The sequence below is a fragment of the Dasypus novemcinctus genome, chromosome 28, assembly GCF_030445035.2.
Source record: "Dasypus novemcinctus isolate mDasNov1 chromosome 28, mDasNov1.1.hap2, whole genome shotgun sequence".
NCBI lineage: Eukaryota > Metazoa > Chordata > Mammalia > Cingulata > Dasypodidae > Dasypus > Dasypus novemcinctus.
In genome coordinates, this window is record NC_080700.1 from 33149341 (window position 1) to 33169071 (window position 19731).

The 19731-nt window shown below is 41.4% G+C and overlaps 1 protein-coding gene across 1 annotated transcript in view; it reads right to left on the reverse strand.

Annotated features, from left to right (window-relative positions):
• Positions 1-19731, reverse strand: part of PDCD2 (programmed cell death 2) — a 32285-nt gene that overhangs the window by 786 nt on the left and 11768 nt on the right. Inside the window, 4 exon segments of the mRNA XM_058289708.2 lie at positions 13188-13301; positions 14749-14757; positions 14759-14805; positions 14808-14852. Coding sequence (XP_058145691.1) covers positions 13188-13301; positions 14749-14757; positions 14759-14805; positions 14808-14852 — 215 coding nt within the window.

Sequence of the window (19731 nt, forward strand, 5' to 3'; positions counted from 1 at the left end):
TTCATCCTTGGTTATAAATTTATCCCTAGGCATTTGATTCTTTAGTTGCTATTGTAAATGGAAATTTTTTCTTGATATCCTCCTCAGCTTGGTCATTACTAGTGTATAGAAACACTACTGACTTTTGTGTTGATTTTGTATCCTGCCACTTTGCTGAACGTATCTGCTATATAGTTTTGTTAGAGAAGAAAAGTATAGACCATGTCATCCGCAAATAGTTTTACCATGTCATCTGCAAATGGAGTTTTACTTCTTCCTTTCCAACTTGGATGCCTTTTGTTTTTGTTTTCTTGCCTAATTGCCCTAGCTAGAACTTCTAGCATAGTGGTATTTAACAGTGGTGACAGTGGACATCCTTGTCTTGTTCCTGATCTTAGAGGAAAAGCTTTCAGTCCTTCCCCTTTGATTTTGATGTTGGCTGTAAGTTTTCATCGAGAGAGAATGTGGGAAAATTAAATAGGAAAAAAAAACAAAAAGGATGTGGGCTTTTGTCAGATACCTTTTTCTGTGTCAATCAAGATGATCAAGTGGATTTTCCATTTGACTGGTTAATGTGGTATATTACATTAATTGATTTTCTTGTGTTGAACCACCCTTCCACACCAGGATTAAACCTACTTGATCATGGAGTATAATTCTTTTAGTGTGCTGTTGGATTCTATTTTGTTTGAGAATTTTTGCATCTATGTTCATAGAGATTGGTCTGTAATTTTCTTTTCTTGTAATATCTTTCTCTGGCTCTGTTACTAGGGCGATGTTGGTTTAACAGAATGTTAGGGAGTGTTTTCCTTCAACTTTCTGAAAGAGTTTGAGAATGACTGGTAGAATTAACCTGTGAAGCCATCTGGTCCTGGCCTTTTCTTTGTTGGGAGGTTTTTGATGCCTGATTCAACCTCTTTACTTGTGATTGGTTTGTTCAGGTCTTGTATTTCTTCTAGAATTGGTGTTGGTTGTTCATGTGGGGTAGGTTGAGTCTTATGGACCCCAGAAGATTATGCTTTTCAATTGGTCCACTCTTGTGGGCGTGAACCTACTGTGAACATATTAAAGTAAACTTGGTTAAGGGCCATATAATTAGATTACTCCAGTAAGGGGTAGCCCAGGGTGAGTCTTAATCTTCTTACTGGCGTCTTTATAAACTGGAATCTGCAGAGCTGCAGAAACAGAGAGAAGCCCCAAGAAGCTGAGACAGAAGGCCCTGGGAGCCAGAAGTTGAAAACAAGAGACACAGAAGCTGAAAACAAGGCCCCGAGGAGAGACAAGCAGCTGCCTCCTTGTGCCCTGCCATGTCAGAGAAGAGGACACAGGACTTCCGGCAAGATGGTGGCTGAGTGAGCTTGCCTTGCCGTCTCTCCTGGGAAGAGGCAGCTGGGCACCACTGGAGGTTCTCCGGGACCAGGCTTTTTCAGGATTTTTTCAGGGCAGGAAGTGTCTGGACATCGATTTGGTGGGAAGGTAACGGAAAGGACTGGTCTATAAGATATAAATTGGGACTTTTCAGGAGGGGGAGGCAAGATGGCGGCTGAGTGAACTTCCCGGTTACTAGCTCCTGGGGGGAATTGGCTGGGAGGCGTCGGAGACTCTTTGGGACCGGCTGTTTCGGGATTTTTCCTGGTCCGGAGGTGTCTGGACATCGATTTGGAGGGAAGGTAACAGAGAGGATCCATCTGTGAAATATACACGGAGATCCCAGCTACGTGTGGAGGATTCCCTCCTTGGGTAGGCGGAGCCGAGGCAGCTAGCACCGCGCGGAGCCCCGGCGGGCGGCGGCCAGGGTAGCCGAGTCCGGCCGAGCCGGCTGAGCCGCGGCGGGCGGCGGGGCGGAGCCCGGCTGAGCTCAGCCGAGCCCAGCCGCACCGCGCCGCGAGCGGGAGAGCCGAGCCGCGCTGCGCCGGGCGGCGGGCGGGAAAGCCGAGCCCAGCCGAGCCCAGCCGAGCCCAGCCGAGCCACGGCGGGCGGCGGGCGGGGGACCGGAGCCCAGCTGAGCCCAGCCGAGCCTGGAGGCGGGGTTTCTGTTCTTTGGTTTTTTTTTTTTAATTTTTTGTTGTTGTTGTTGTTCTTGTTGTTCTTTTTTTTTTTTTTTCAATCCTCTCTTTCTTGTCCCCAATATTCTTCTTATACTATTTTACCTTAACAATACAATAGGTCCTACAGGAAATACCTCACATTTGCTGGGTTTCCTCACACTCCACTGCCTCATTTCTCTGTGAATAGATTTAGCCTATCTACACTATCCCCTTTCCCCTACAACTTGATATCCTCCACCATCTGCTATCTCTCCTATATTCCATCTCCCTTTCTTTGATCCACAAAGTGTCTAACTCTTAATTTCTAATACCTTTGTTTAGTTTTCCATCTGGTATTCGTCCCTGAAACTATTACCTCTCTTTTCTCTTTCCCTCTCTCACGAAAACAATAGCCTCTGAGTATGTACCACATTCCTCCCATATTCAGTCGTCTACCTCATTATAGGTACTTTCCTACTACTATAACTCTACACAATTTACATGATCTAACCTCCATCCTCCCAGAACTCATATTGTTGCTTTGTAAACATATATCACCAATACTACTTCACACTTTTTCCTTCCTTACACAATTGACTTTCCCCAGCACTAATACTTTCCTTTAAAGTGAGCTTAACTAGCAATAAGAAATTGGAATAAGAAGAACAAAGTGACAAAGAGAAGATATAACACTTACGCAAAAACAACAGCTAATTAATCTCCAAGACTAGACAAAGAAGCTAAGGAACTGATTAAACCCGTCAAGAAAAAATGTTGACAAGACAGCAACAAAAATCTACAAACCAAACCAGTAATCAGGAAAACATGGCTGAATCCAATCAACAAACTGAAAATCAGGAAGGGGGGCAGGACTTCGCACAAGCAATGAAAGATCTCAGAACATTTATCACCGACAAATTTGATGAAGTAATGAAAGAGGTTAACAGCGTGAAGACAACACTTGGAGGGGAAATTGCAGACATGCGCAAAAAAATAACAGATATGATGGAAATGAACACCACAATTCAAGAAATCAAAAATACACTTGCAGCAAATATCAGCAGACTAGAAGAGGCAGAGCAGAGAATTAGTGATGTGGAAGACAGTGCATTGTAAATCAAACAGACAGTAGAAGTGGTCAATAAAAAGGTAGAAAAAATCCAGATAGGACTTAGGGACCTGAATGATAACGCAAAACGCTCAAACGTACGTATTATAGGCATTCCAAAAGGAGAAGAGAAGGGAAAGGGGGTCAGAAGGAGTGTTGCAGGAAATAATGAATGAAAACTTCCCAAATCTACTGAAAGAGACAGATGTACATATCCAAGAAGCACAGCGCACTCCACTGGTCATAAACCCCAACAGGCCCACCCCAAGACATATACTTGTCAAATTATCCAATGCTCAAGACAAAAAATTCTAAAAGCAGCAAGAGAAAAGAAAACCATCACATACAAGGGAAACTCCATAAGATTAAGTGCTGATTTCTCATCTGAAACCATGGAGGCAAGAAGGCAGTGGTATGATATAGTCAAGGTACTAAAGGAAAAAAATTTCCAACCAAGAATACTCTATCCAGCTAAACTAGCATTCAAAAATGATGGAGAGTTCAAAATATTCACAGATAAACAGAAACTGAAAGAGTATATCAACAAGAAACATCCCCTTCAAGAAATTCTTAAGGGAATTCTGCAGGAAGAAAGGAAAAAACAGGACAGTCAGAGATGGAGGAGAGTGTAAAAGCAACAAGAAAGACAAAAATAGAAGGGGAAAATAAAATAATACAAACAAAATATAACAAACACAAATCCAACCAAAATATGGCTACCATAAATAACTCTCTAAACGTAATAACACTGAATGTCAACGGATTAAACTCACCTATCAAAAGATTCAGACTGGGACACTGGATAAGGAAATACGACCCATCTATATGCTGCCTACAAGAGACACATCTTAGACCCAGAGACTCATGGAGATTGAAAGTGAATGGCTGGAAAACAATCATACAAGCAAACAACAACCAAAAAAAGGCAGGAGTAGCTATATTAATATCAGACAAAATAGACTTTAAATGCGAAACAATTGTGAGAGACAAAGAAGGATACTATATTTTAGTGAAAGGGACAATTTGTCAAGAAGATCGAACAATCATAAATATTTATGCTCCTAACAAGGGCGCCTCTAAATATGTGAGGCAAACACTGGAAAAACTAAGTGAAAGAATAGATGCATCTACAATTATAGTGGGGGATTTTAATACACCACTATCAACTCTGGACAGAACATCTCAAAAGAGAATCACTAAAGAAACAAAACATTTGAACAGTATATTAGAAGAGCTGGATCTAATAGACATATATAGATCATTACACCCAAACACAGCAGGATATACATTTTTCTCAAACGCACATGGAACATTCTCCAAGATTGACCATATGCTAGGCCACAAAGAAAGGCTTAATGAATTCAGAAAGATCGAAATCATACAAAACAATATCTCTGACCACAGTGGAGTCAAGCTGGAAATTTGCAAGGGACAGAGACCCAGACTTCACACGACAATCTGGAAATTAAACAGCACACTCTTAGAAAAACAGTGGGTCAAAGAGGAAATCTCAAAAGAAATCAATGACTACCTTGAAACAAATGATAATGATAACACAACATACCAAAATTTATGGGATGCAGCAAAAGCGGTACTGAGAGGGAAATTTATAGCCATAAATTCATATATCAAAAAAGAAGAAAGAGCAGAAATTGAAGAATTAACTGCACATTTGAAGGAATTAGAAAAACAACAACAAAGTAACCCAACAGGAAGAAGAAGGAAGGAAATAACAAAGATAAGAGCAGAACTAAATGAAATAGAAAATAAGAAAGCACTTGAAAAAATAAACAAGACCAAGAGCTGGTTTTTTGAGAAGATCAACAAAATTGACAAACCTTTAGCGAGACTAACAAAGAAAAAAAGAGAAAAGATGCAAATACACAAAATAAGAAATGAGAAAGGTGAAATCACCACTGACCCCACAGAAATAAAGACTATCATAAGAGGATACTTTGAAAAACTATATTCCAACAAAAATGACAATTTGGAGGAAATGGACAAATTCCTAGAAATACATAAGCAGCCCATACTGACGAAAGAAGAAATTGATGATCTTAACAAACCAATCACAAGCAAAGAGATAGAATCAGTCATTAAAAATCTCCCAACTAAGAAGAGCCCAGGGCCAGACGGCTTCACAGGTGAATTCTACAAAACATTCCGGAAAGAACTAACACCAATCCTGTTGAAACTATTCCAAAAAATCGAAACAGAAGGAACACTGCCTAATTCCTTCTATGATGCCAACATTACCCTAGTACCAAAGCCAAACAAAGACACCACAAGAAAGGAAAATTACAGACCAATTTCTCTAATGAACCTAGATGCAAAAATACTTAACAAAATACTTGCTAATCGTATTCAACAACACATTAAACGAATTATACACCATGACCAAGTGGGATTTATTCCAGGTATGCAAGGATGGTTCAACATAAGAAAATCAATCAATGTAATACACCATATAAACAGATTGAGAGAAAAAAACCACATGATTATATCTATAGATGCAGAAAAGGCATTTGACAAAATACAGCACCCCTTCCTGATAAAAACACTCCAAAAGATCGGAATACAAGGAAACTTTTTGAACATGATAAAGAGTATATATGAAAAACCTAAAGCCAACATTGTTTACAATGGCGAAATCCTGAAATCCTTCCCTCTAAAATCAGGAACAAGACAAGGATGCCCATTGTCTCCGCTCCTATTTAACATTGTCTTGGAAGTACTGGCTCGAGCACTGAGACAAGAACCAGATATAAAAGCATTCAAATTGGAAGGGAAGAAGTCAAAATTTCATTATTTGCAGATGACATGATCCTATATATAGAAAACCCTGAGAGATCTACAACAAAGCTCCTAGAACTCATAAATGAGTTTAGCTAAGTCGCAGGTTATAAGATCAATGCGCAAAAATCAGTAGCATTTCTATACACCAATAATGAGCAAGATCAGGAGGAAATCAAGAAACAAATACCATTCACAATAGTAAATAAAAAAATCAAATACTTAGGAATAAATTTAACTAAAGAGGTAAAAAACTTATACATCGAGAACTATACAAGATTGTTCAAGGAAATCAAAGAAGACCTAAATAAATGGAAGAATATTCCCTGTTCATGGATAGGAAGACTGAATATTATTAAGATGTCTATCCTACCAAAACTGATCTACGCATTCAATGCAATCCCAATAAAAATCAACACAGCCTTCTTTAAGGAACTAGAAAAACTATGAAATTTATTTGGAATAAAAAGAGGCCCCGAATAGCCAAAGACATATTGAAAAAGAAAAACGAAATAGGAGGAATCACACTTCCTGACTTCAAAACATATACAAAGCTACAGTAGTGAAAACAGCATGGTACTGGCATAAGGAGAGACACACAGACCAATGGAATCGAATTGAAAGTTCAGATATAGAACCTCATGTATATAGCCATATAATATTCGATAAAGCCACCAAACCCTCTCAACTGGGAGAGAATGGCCTATTCAACAAATGGTGCCTGGAGAACTGGATAGCTACATGTAGAAGAATGAAAGAGGATTACCATCTCACACCTTATACAAAGATCAACTCAAGATGGATCAAAGACCTAAATATAAGAGCCAAGACCATAAAGACCTTAGAAAGCAGTGTAGGGAAACATCTACAGGACCTTGTAATAGGAAATGGCTTCATGAATATCACACCAAAAGCACGAGCAGCAAAAGAACAAATAGATAAATGGGACTACCTCAAAATTAAAGCCTTCTGCACCTCAAAGGAGTTTGTCAAGAAAGTAAAAAGGGAACCCACACAATGGGAGAAAATATTTGGCAACCATATATCTGATAAGAGACTTATAACTTGCATATATAAAGAACTCATAGATCTCGAAAACAAAAAGATAAACAACCCATTTAAAAAATGGGAAAAAGATTTAAACAGACACTTCTCCAAAGAAGAAATACAAATGGCTAAAAAGCACATGAAAAAATGCTCCAAATCCCTAGCTATCAGGGAAATGCAAATCAAAACTACAATGAGATACCATCTTACTCCCATAAGATTGGCAGCCATGAAAAAAACAGTAGAATACAAATGCTGGAGAGGATGTGAAGAAAGGGGAACACTCATCCATTGCTGGTGGGAATGCAGAAGGATCCAACCATTCTGGAGGACAGTTTGGCAGTTTCTCAAAAAATTATCCATAGATTTGCCATATGACCCAGCAATACCACTGCTGGGTATATACCCATCAGATCTGAAAACAAGGACACAAACCGATATATGTACACCAATGTTCATAGCAGCATTGTTCACCATCGCCAAAAGTTGGAATCAATCCAAAAGTCCATCAACAGATGAGTGGATCAATAAAATGTGGTATATACACACAATGGAATACTACTCAGCTGTAAGAACCAATACACTACAATCACACGTGATAACATGGATGAACCTTGAGAATCTTATGTTGAGTGAAGCAACCCAGGCATTGAAGGACAAATACTATATGACCTCAATGATATGAAATAAGTTAACTGCCTCAGAGAGCTAGAGTCTGGAAAAGTGGCTTACTGGAAATCGGGGGGTGGAGGAAGGATGTGAGTTAATGTCTGTAGGGGTGGAATCTGTGATGAGCTGGGGGTAAGTATGAGCACAAAGAAGGGACAAAATGGGGGCAAGGGGTTACCTTCGGGTGGGGTTTTCTGGGTTTGAGGGGGGCTGGGGATGGGAAGAGGGGTAATATGGTCCAAGAAATAGGTGGGAGGGAGGGGAAACATACAAACATGGGAGAGTGCCAGAAGTTCATTGAGAACTAAATGTTGAGTAAAACGTATCAAAGTATAAGTAGGAGGGTTACCTGGTTAGGACGCTCAGGGGGTATGGTCTGATGCGGGAGGACTCCGGAGGGAATAGCTGAAGGCTCATTTTGCCAAGGTGGGTTCTACCATTGGGTGGGGTGGACCCATATCCTGGGGAAGACTAATGCCGACGAATAGAGAGAACTGTATCTCTCGTGAGAAAGGACGGCTCCCAGGGCATTAGATTGGCAGGCGTTGTGGGCCCTAAGGGGAGGGGAAAATGGACGTGCAATGGATGGAACAAAGGTAAATAAGGGGGCAAAAGAGGAGTTATGTGAGAGTACACGAGGATGAATATAAAACAGCTAATATTACACCAAAAACATATAAGGGACGACAGACTAATAATGAAAACCATAAGTCAAAACATAGGATAACTAAAAAATTTAGAAAACTGTACAACCTAAAGTATGGACCACATAGTAAGCACAAATGTTACTTTGTTTGAAAACTATAGTTTCGGAATCTGTACATGAGTTTCAGGAAATATGATATGAATAAGTTAAAAGATTATTGCTGTGCAAGGGAAAAGGTTTTATGGTGGATCTGGGGAAATACTGTATATTGTATATATGAATTTTGGTGATCTAAGACTCTTCTGAAGCTGACATTATGTTGGGATTCACTTTACGGGAAGTTTTGGATCACAGAGTGGTTCAACAATGGCAGTGGAGGAATACTGATATGGGATGTTATTGACAGGATATATATGGTTGACAGGGAGTTATACAGGGCATATGCCCAAGGTATACGGTAATGTCTATATATACTCATAGTGGAAACAATTAAAAACAACAGCTGGGGGGGTACTGGGCTCCTGGCCGGGGGGTCACTGTTGTGGGCCCTGGGAGAGCAGCGGCAATCCTCCAGGTGCAACGGCAAAAACCAGGAAGGAAGGAGGGCCCAACAGTGGGCTCTTGATACTAATGGCTACACTTTTGAGCCTATGCACCTGCAATAAGAACAAGGCCTAGAGTAGCATTGTGCCTGGGGGTTTCCTCCTGACAGCCTTCATGTTACTCAAATGTGGCCACTCTCACAGCCAAACTCAGCGTGTAGATATGATGCATTCCCCCCAGCGTGGGACACGACACCCGGGGATGAGCCTCCCTGGCACCGAGGGATCACTACCACATACCAGCTGAAGAAGCAACTAGAAAATGACCTTGAATTAAAGATTCAATGCGGAACAGCAGAATATACCTATCTACATATAATAACATGACTTCGGGAAGCGGTTTGACCTAATGTAAGGGGGAAATGGAAAGGAGAAATGAGATTATAAGGCTGTGAGTCTCTAAAAAAGAGTCTGGAGGTTGTCAGAAGGAATACCCCTATGTACAACTGAACAGAGTCTAAGAGACAGATAAGGTAGATACAACCCCAGGTATTGGTTCTTTTGAGGGATAAAGAGACCCACGGGTTCTATGGTCATGGCAGAAGGGGTTCACTGCCATGACAGATGGCCCTTCTTTGGAGCTGGTGTTTCTGCGTGATGGAAATGGACTCAGAGGGGATCTCTTTTCACAAGACTTGCATGCTACTTTATTGGAATTGTAGTTGGTGCTGGGTTTAAGATATATGTAGGGGATTTGAATCTCTGGACTGATAATATGACACCCAGGCCCAGAGCCTCAACAGACTTCAGCTCCTACACTTTGACTTATTGGACTTACTCCACTCAGCTAACATGGAGTTGAAGAAGGTCAACCACCACAACATGGAGCCTAGAGTGTCTACAACTAGAAGCGGGAAGAGTACATCCAGTACCCATGTGGAATCTAAGCCCTCACTTGACATAGGTGTGCAATGGACACAATCAATCCAATGTCCACAGAGAAAATGTGGAATGGGTGTGGGAACGGTAGCCATGGGGGCTGCTGGGTGTGGGGAACGGGAGGAAGAGATGAGATGTGGAGGCGTTTTCGGGACGTGGAGTTGTCCTGGATAGTGCTTCACGGACAATTACGGGACACTGTAGATCCCCCCAGGGCCCACTGGATGGAACGTGAGAGAGTCTGGGCTATGATGTGAACCATTGACTATGGGGTGCAGTGATGCTCAGAGATGAACTTACCAGGTGCAATGGATGTATCACGATGATGGGAGAGAGTGTTGCTGTGGGGGGAGTGGGGGACGGGGGCGGTGGGGTTGAATGGGACCTCATATATTTTTTTTAATGTAATTAAAAAAATAATAATAATAATAAATAAATATTAAAAAAAAAAAAAAAAAAAAGAGAAGAGGACACAGCCCAGCAGACACCTCCATGTTCCTTGTCACATGAGAGAGGATTCCAGGTTTGCCGTCAGACAGTCTCCTGATGAAGGCTTGGACATTTTTCTCACCCTTGAAACTGTAAGCTTTTAAACTAATAAATCCCCATTGTAAAAGCCAACCCATTTCTGGTATATTGTCTTGGCAGCAGTGTGGTTCTAGGAATTTGTCCATTTCTTCCACATCGTCTAATTTGTTAGTATACAGTATTTCATAATAGACCTCTTACGAGACTTTTTCAGTGAGGTCTCCTCATTTTTTATTTTATTTGCATCTTTTTTTCTTTGTTGGTTTGTTGTTCTTTTTCTAGTTCATCTAGGTGTGCAGTTAGATAAGTGATTTTAGCTTTCTTCCTTTTTTATGTAAGGTCTTTAGGGCTATAAATTTCCCTCTTAGTTCTTCCTTCACTGCAGCCCATAAATTTTGATACATTGTGTTCTCATTTTCATTTGTCTCAAGATATTTACCAATTTCTTGCAATTTCTTCTTTGACCCACTGGTTGTTTACATTTGTTAACAAACTCCATATATTATGCTTGGAGAAATGCATTGAGACTTGTCTTGTGACCCAACGTGTGGTCTGTCCTGGAGAACGATTCATAAGCCCCTGAGAAAACTATATCCTGTTTTGGGGTGCAATGTTTTGTATATGTCTGTTAGATCTAGTTTATCGTATTATTCCAGTCCTCTGTTTCCTTATTGATTCTCTATTGATGAAAGTGGTATATTAAAGTCTCCAATTATTGTAAATAGAGACATCTGTTTTTCCTTCAGTTTTGGGGTTTTTGGTTTTGTTGTTTTTGGGAGGGACTGGAGATTGAACCCAGGACCTCATACATGGGAAGCAGGCACTAAACCATTGAGCTACATGTGCTCCCCTTTCCCTTCAGTTTTGCCTCATGTATTTTGGGGCACCCTGCCATGAGAAAGGGTGCTTACATATTTATGATGATTTTTTCTCTTTGTCTCATAACAGTTCTGCATTAAATATGTTTTATCTGATATTAGCTACCTCTGGTAATATCTACCTCTGCTCTTTTTTGGTTACTGTTTGCATAGAATACCTTCTTCCAAACTTAGCCTATTTGTATCCTTGAGTCTAGACAGCATATAGATGGCTCATTTTTTTTTTAATCCATTAACATCCAATAACATTCAGTGTTACTACTGTAAAGGCATTACTTCAACCATTTTCTCCTTTGGCTTTTATATGTTATATTTTATTTTTGTCTTTTTATCCTTTTAGTTATACCTTTACTATAAAATCTTCATTTCTACTCTCTTGTGTCTTTTCCTTTCAGCCTCCAGAACCCCCTTTAGTATTTCTTATCCGACAGGTTTTTAACCTCACCCTCACTTCTCAAGGTGAGGTTTTACGCCTCATAAAGAATTCTGGTGCTGGCAGTTTTTCTCTTTCAGTATCTTAAATATATCTTGCCTCCATGATTTCTGATGAGAAAGCCACACTAAGGGACATCTCTTGCATGTGGATAGATTGCTTTTCTCTTCCTGCTTTCAGGATTCTCTCTCTGTCTTTGGCATCTGACTTTCTAGTAAGCGATGTTTCGCAGTCGGTCTGTTTGGATTTATCCTGCTAGGAGTAACTGCACTTCTTGGATGGACATGTTCATGACTCTCATAATAGTTGGGAAATTTTCAGCTATTATTTCCTCAAATATTCTTTCTGCCCTTTTCCCTTTTCTTCTCTTTTTGGGACAACCATGACATGTACATTTGTGTGCTTCATGCTATCGTCAAGTCCCTGAGCCCCTGTTCAGTTTTTTCCATTCTTTTCTATATCTGTTCTTTGGTTGCTGATCCTTTCTTCTGGCACTTACTATCTGCTTTTGTATACTTCTATTTTTTTTGCCTCAAGGGCGGGAAGTGGGTGCTCTTCCCTGTTGCGGGGAGGTGATTCACTCACAATATTTGTTCTGGCTTCTCCGTCTCCCCACGCCGCTCCCTCCTGGGCCTGCAAACCTCTGGGACAGTCTCTACTTGTTTTTTGGAAGACAGGTGATCTCTGCCTGTTTCTGTGCTGCCGTTTTCCTGGAAGTCTTTTCTTCTCTATTTGAGAAAGATGTTTCTCAGTTGTACCTGGATTTTAACCTATTTTTTATTACTCCTGGGTCACAAAATAGGGCTGAGGCATCTATTTGGGCAGCTTGTATCTTGGCTCATTTAAAACCTTAATAACTAGGACTGAGGAAACACTAATAGATTGTATTTGTATAGACTAGAAAGGGAGCTTGGAAGGCAAGCAGTCTAATCATCTGAAAGAACAGGGAATTATTTTATACAAACTCTGCCAGCTTACCTTATGGAGCAAAAGAGAAGTACCAAGCAAAGTTTTGGGTACCGTCCTCATAATTCATTTTTTCTTTTTTTTCTTTTTTACCCAAAGAAAACAAATATTATCTACTGTAATGACTCCACAGTTCATGGGCATTACCACCAAAACCAAACGGATTTTGAAGCTAGCAATTCACTTGAACAGAAACATTTCCCGTAACAGATCCAGCAACCAAGATAAATAGTGAAGGTTCAAAACACAAAGTAAGCAGTCAAAGACCTTAAATAACGAACAAGAAAAAAGATATAAACATATTATTTGAAATTAACAATAAAAGCACTAAAAATATAATGACACATTCACAGCAAGAGGTGGTACAAGCTACTGCATTTACATCCTCATCACAGAAGTCAATAAATAAGGTGTAAAAAACAGCGACAAATAGAATAAATAAACGTGTAATATAACCACCAGAAAAAGCAACCTGAGGTGGGGCAGAAAACTACTCTTTTATTTTTGGGGTACCTGCTATACTAACCTGATTTAACCAAGTGTATGTACTGCTTTGGTAAAATTTTTAAATATTTAGAAAGAAAAAATCGGTAATTATATACTAAAATATTCCTTATTTTTAAGGGTTGTACCTGGAATTCAAATATTCTCTTGGCACCACAAGGGCAATTTGGAATATCCTTTTCTTGAGGGATATTTTCACCAGAAATCCATATGGGAGGAATCCCTCTGCCATATCTGAGAATCTGAAATCAATTAGAATCATGTTCAAATAATCAACACTTTAGCTAAAAGTTTTCAACGGTAACATTATCTGATTAGCTTTTAGATCTGTAAAATGCTTACACACTTTACTTGATAGAACCCTAAACTGAAAAGATACTTTTTTATTTTTTGGAAGGCTGGGAATTGAGCCTGGGACCTCACATGTGAGAAGCCGGCATTCAACCACTGAGCCACATTCCCCTGAGTTGGTTTTCTCATTTGTTTGTTTTTAGGAGGCAATGGAAACTGAACCCGGGGCCTCCTGTGTGGGAAGCAGGCGCTCAACCACTTGAGGTACACTTGCTCCCCATGAAAAGATACTTTCCACTCTGCACATTAGACCTAGCTGTGCCAGTACACATCATGAATGCCTTCACAGAACAATCACAATTTCAGCTTACCTGACTCACAGGGGCATCAAAATTATATTTTGTAGAAAACTAATACTGTTTAATATAGTTAGGATCTTCATCCTATGACTAGCCCTTCAAGACTAAGAATAATGCTACTACCACATTCCATATCCAAAATATAGCCCAGGGCTTAATTTCATAAAAGTACTAAGGAACCTTAATTTTTAAAATTTTAAGGGGCAAATACAAAAGACAAGTGTTTAAATAAAACCCATGACAGAAGCTTCCTATAACAACTGCGTGATTTTCCTGTAATATTTTGTTAAAAATAAATGCCCTGCTAAAAACTGCCTTCTTCGTGTTTAGAACCTAGATTTATTCTTCCTATAACCTCCCTGCACATTTATTAGATCCATGACTGATTAGTGTGGATTTAGTTATCGTCTTAAGTGACAGGTATTGTCTACAGCAGGGTGGGTTAAGGGGAATAACGCTGACGGAAGAACAGAAGATGAGAACAGCAACGTGCTAAACACGACGTGCCTAGAGTCCCATCACTTCATCCTCACAACTACTCTATTTTTTTTACACTGTAAATAAGATTACAGCAGAAGTTCATTTAGTAATTAATGGATCCATGATTCAAACCTGGGTCCCTTCCAATTCTGAAGCCTCTACTCTTTTCCCAAACCATAGTTATCTTTGGGTTAAAATGTTGTCATGTTACTCTTAGAAGCCAATATTCCCTACTGGAAACTGGGCAAAAATTTCTTTCCTTTTCCTCTTTCTCCTATTTGCCCCTAAATTCCACGTGTTATAAGCAACATCATATTCTTCTCTATACCACTGAGAGAACAGTAAACCTCAATATGTAGCCTCTTTTAAAAATATGATATCTATACGGTAATAGTATAACCTTCAGTCTTTTAATAACTAGTTAATGGATTAGCCATGCAGAAAACACCTTTCTATAGTAGCTATCTGTGTTCATGAGATCCTAAGAGTTAGTTCTCATGGATTGTACCCAGAAGATAAGACCTAAAGATAATAAGGAGGTACATGAGTTCTATTTTACCTGTTCTGGTTTCAAGGGCTATATGACTTTTAAACTTCTGGAAAATTTTATCTTCCTGGATTCATGTTTTGCCAGGGACTCCAATTCTTCCTCAGGCACTTCATCTGAAAAATCAACATCAGTATTACGCAAGATGGGAATAATGCCCGGAACTTGACTGTTCACGCGTGGGGAGGGAACCCAGTTTTAAACCGCCAAACTGAAGTGTTAAATCAGACAGCTTTCCCTGCTCAGGCACGTCCCGTCAACGCTTTATGAACCAACCTGAATTTCCGGTTACTCCATGAAGTGTTATTTACTAAGCAGGCTCCTGCCTAGCGCTTGTCTTTAAAGCTCAAAAGAACTGCTCCAGGCACATCGTAAGACACCCACGGAAAGGTCAGCATCACGACCACTGTACTTAAGCCATTCCTAACAGGTGGGAGAAGATACACCTAACCAGATGTCTCTTTCTTCCTTTCCCCTAGTTTGTACATTCATCTTCTCAGTCTCCAAAACTGTGCACCTACCGCCTGGTCCTCATCTCTTGGGATCCCCCATCAAACTCCGGCCACACTGAAGCGCTCAGCTCCCCACCAGGCCCAGGCTGTCCCCTCCGCAGTAGGCCCCTGTGGCTGCCTGCCACCTAGGCCCTCAGCCCATAGCCCTCCCCTCCACCCTTTCACCCGGGGCCTCGGATAGGACCCAGCTAACTCTGAGGTGTTTTTTTTTTTAAAAAAAAAAAAAAAACTCTTTATTTTGAAGTTTTGAACTTGCATAAAAGTAGAAAAGATACTGTCCTCATCGCCAGCTCCAACAGTCATCACGTGTATGACACTGTTTCTGGGCTATCTCCACTACTTCCCCAACTCCCATTACTTTGAAGTAAATCCTGGGTTTTTCACTTTTTCTGTGAATAATTTACTATATGTATCACTAAAAGATGTATACAGATACCTCTTTAAATGCTTGATCTTCCCTTTGTTTACCAATTTTCAAAATCGTGATTTCCCTAGTATTCCACAAAGGTGATTATTAAGGTTTTCTTAAAGTCATCATTTCAACCCACTAATTTTTTTTATATTCCCCCACACACCCCTTGTGGCTTTTTGCATGCTGTCTGTTCTCTGTGTCCATCTGCTGTGCACTCTCCTGTGATTTTCCCTGTCTCCCTTTTTTGTTGCGTCACCTTGCTGAGTCAGCTCTCCGTGGCGCTTGCGGGTGAGCCTGTCTTCACAAGGAGGCCCCGGGACGCGAACCCAGGGCCTCCCATGTGGTCGACGGGAGCCCACATGAATGAACCACAGGCGCTTCCCTTGAACCCACTAATTTTATCATAGCTGATGTGTTTTAATCTACAGCAGTTATTGATGTTCAAATCTTTTGCCAATGGGAGCCATGACCCTCGTACTTTTTGACTGCCTTGCTTTCTGGTACGATGATGTTCCAGCATTTGAACATTCCTTGCCCCAGCTCTGGAATCTGCCATTTCTCTAAAAAGCCTTGCTTCCTTTGAGAGGGAAATGGTATATAGAGACCACCTTCCACACATCGGGTAACCACTGCCCCTGGCTTAGTCATTAGTTCTAGGCTGGTTTTCAGTGGAGAGAGCTAGAAAAACTTTGTTGAGAAAAAACACATCATGAGCTCATACTGAAACTTCCAATTTAAATTCAGACCTACTGGGTTTTATTTAGTGTCATCATTACACCTACATCTTTTTCCCATGCCCCAAATCCTAGTTCTCAGATACGCCAACATAAAGCATTTACATGGCAGCACAATCCCACCTCACAATGGCCACGTGAATGGGGTTGACAGGGCTGGCATCGGTGACGGGGTTGGGCTGTCCACAGAGCTGAGGGGAGAAGAAGAGATGAACCCTGGGGAGGCAGAGGACTGCGGCTGAGAATAGAACTGTGGGAGTGCTCTTTTGGAAACTACGGCGGGGGGGTCACTGGTGCGGGGTGGTGGTGGGCTGGGAGGGTGCACCTGGCGCACACCTCTATGGAATCCAAATGTTCATGTGGTCATAGGGTGTTATCTCAGTGGGTGGAGACAAATATTTCAATAAAATATTAAATACCCATCCTTGGGAGTCCTGCTATATTCTCTACTAGTGTAGTGGCAAAATCTCTAGAGTACACAGGCAGTGCCTAATAAAAGAAAACAGACCAGTATGGCAATCCCTCGATATTAATGCTTGTATTTATGAACCTTATTCTGGTAAAGCTGAAACTTAGCCTACTAATATCTATTGCCTAAGAGTTATTACCTTCTGGAAACCTCCTGGTTACTCAAATGTGGCCTCTCACTAAGCCAAACTCAGCAAACAAAGACACTGCCTTCCCCCCTGGCATGGGACACAACTCAAAAGACCATGACCAAAAGGGGCCGGAATTAAAAGCAAAAGAGTTTTATGGCTAAGATTTCAAAGTGAGTCGGGGGTCATGTACCTCTCAGGTGGATCTCACTAACTGCACAGAAAGGGGTGCTCCTGGGGGCTCTAGAATCATCTGGACACTTGAGGCATGGCGCACAACCCCACGAAATCAGCACCCTGTTGGTGGGCCTTACCTTGGAATATATGATAACCTGTTTCCCCCTAACAGAGTTAGGCTCATTTATAATTCCCCTACACATGACTCTTCTACCCCTTTTATTTGAACCTATAATTAGCACCATACCCAATAAATATATATTCGGTCTATTCACACACATGCCAGTTGAACCTTGAATCTCAACAGAGTTGTAGCCAACGTTTACTCTCCAGTTTGCTGGACTTGCCCAGGAAACTAAATGATAATGGACAACCCCCATCCCAAAAAGCAAAATATCTACAACTGCAAGCGAAACAGTTCCTTCCATCTGCCCAGTAAGAGCTAAGCCCCCTCAATCTGAAGGAGAGCGGGCATCACCATCCCAGAATCCTCCATACCAAGGAATGAACAAACATCAGGGGTGAATCCACCCACAGACCAAAGCAGACTTCTTATTGTATTAACGGAAGAACAATGTAACAATGACAGAGTGGTTACCAGAGGTTCTGAGGGAGGGGAGGGGAGAAGAGGTGACCACAGGGCATTTTTAGGGCACTGGAATTGTTCTGCTTGACTCTGCAGTGACGGCTACAGGCCACTGTACAGTTTGCCAAAACCTATAAAGTTACACAGTGCTAAGTGTAAACCATAATGTAAACCCTCTCCATCACCCTCCTTACTGACCAGGAATGGTTGCTGAGGACGCAGAGCGGGCGGAATTCCTTCCTACCTTGGAAAAGCGAGGGGGCTGCCAGCAGAGGCTGGAGAACAGCCTCTCAGAAAGTTTGGATTGGGAGGCTGTGAAGAGCCTCAGGGAGGGATCCTCTATCGCACCGATCTTGTCCATGTTGGAGCAAAGCCACTCGCACCAGGCTTTCAACTGAGAGACTGTAACGAACAGGGACGATCCTGAAGACCAAGAATAGGATGAACCAAAAATCACAGCAGCAGGCACATACAGCCTCCTGCCACTAAATCCCTATGAAACAGAAACTGAGCGGAGAAAACTCACCATCTTCATCAGATGCCTACCCTAGGCATTAGCAAAAAATCACAAGCCATAATGAGAAAATGAAAGAAATGGCTCAAGCAAAGGAATATCTCAAATAAAGCCCCAGATGAGACACAACATTTGAGACAACTAATCAATGAGATTCTTAGAAATTTCCAAAATCAAATCCATGAGCTGAAAGAAAATATGGCAGGAAGAAGATACTGATGGGACCGGATGGGGCCCAAGTGACTGAGTGGCTGCTTCCCACATTGAAGGTCCCAGGTGCAGGCTCCAATGCCTCCTAACAAACAAGGAAACAAATGGAGGAAGAAAAAAAACCTAGGGGAACCGATGTGGCTCAGTGGTTGAGCACTGGGTTCCCACATACTAGGTCCCAGGCTCATTCCCTGGCCATGGTACCATTTTAAAAAAAAGACACTGAGTGGGCACAAAGAAGAATAGAAAAATAACAGGAATGAAAAACACAATAAGTGAGATCAAAAACACATTAGAATGTATGCTCAGGAGACCTGGATCTCTGAACTGGCCATGCGCCAGCTGGGCCCTGAGCCTCAGCAGATTCCAACACCTACTCTCCGGTTTGTTGGGCTTAAGGTCAGCTAACATGGAAGTGAAGATGGCCAACCACACCATGGAACCAAGAGTGTCTACAACTGCAAGCAGGAGAATCCCATCCATCAGCCATGTGGGATCTAAGCCCCCTCCTGATTTAGCGGAGTGGACATCGCCATCCCAGGGTCCACAGGATGGAGGAATATAATATTGATTGGAGTGGACTTGCTGGTATTCTACAAAATTGTTGTGACTAGCAATGGAAGAAACTGTATCACTGATATGGAGACGGTGGCCACGGGAGTTGCTGAGGGCAGGGTGAGAGAGGAAGAGGTGTGATATGGGGCATTTTTGGGACTTGGAGTTGTTCTCAATGATACTTCAGGGACAGATGCAGGACAATGCATATCCTGCCATAATCCACTGGATGGACCGGAAGAGTGTGAACTACAATGTAAACTACGGTCCATGCAGTGTTGCAGCGCTTCAGGGTGTATTCATCAAATGCAGTGAATGGGCCTTTACTGATGAAAGGGGATGCTGATGTGGGAGGAGCAGGAGGGAGGAGGGTGGGAAGTAGGGTATATGGGAAGCTCTTATGTTTTTTAACGTAACATTCTGTGTCATCTACTTACCTTTAAGAAAAAAGAATTTTTAAAAATTACAACAACAAAAAAACACATTAAAAGGAAGCAGATGTGGCTCAAGCAAGTGAGCGCCTGCTACCACATGGGAGGTCCCTGGTTCAGTTCCCGGTTCCTCCTAAAGAAGATGGTGAGCTGGCGCAATGGGCAGGTGCGGTATGACAACGCAACAAGAGACACAAGAAAAAACGAAAACAGATCCAAGAAAACCTTAAAAAAAAAAAAGAAAAAGAGGGAGATACAACAAAGTAGG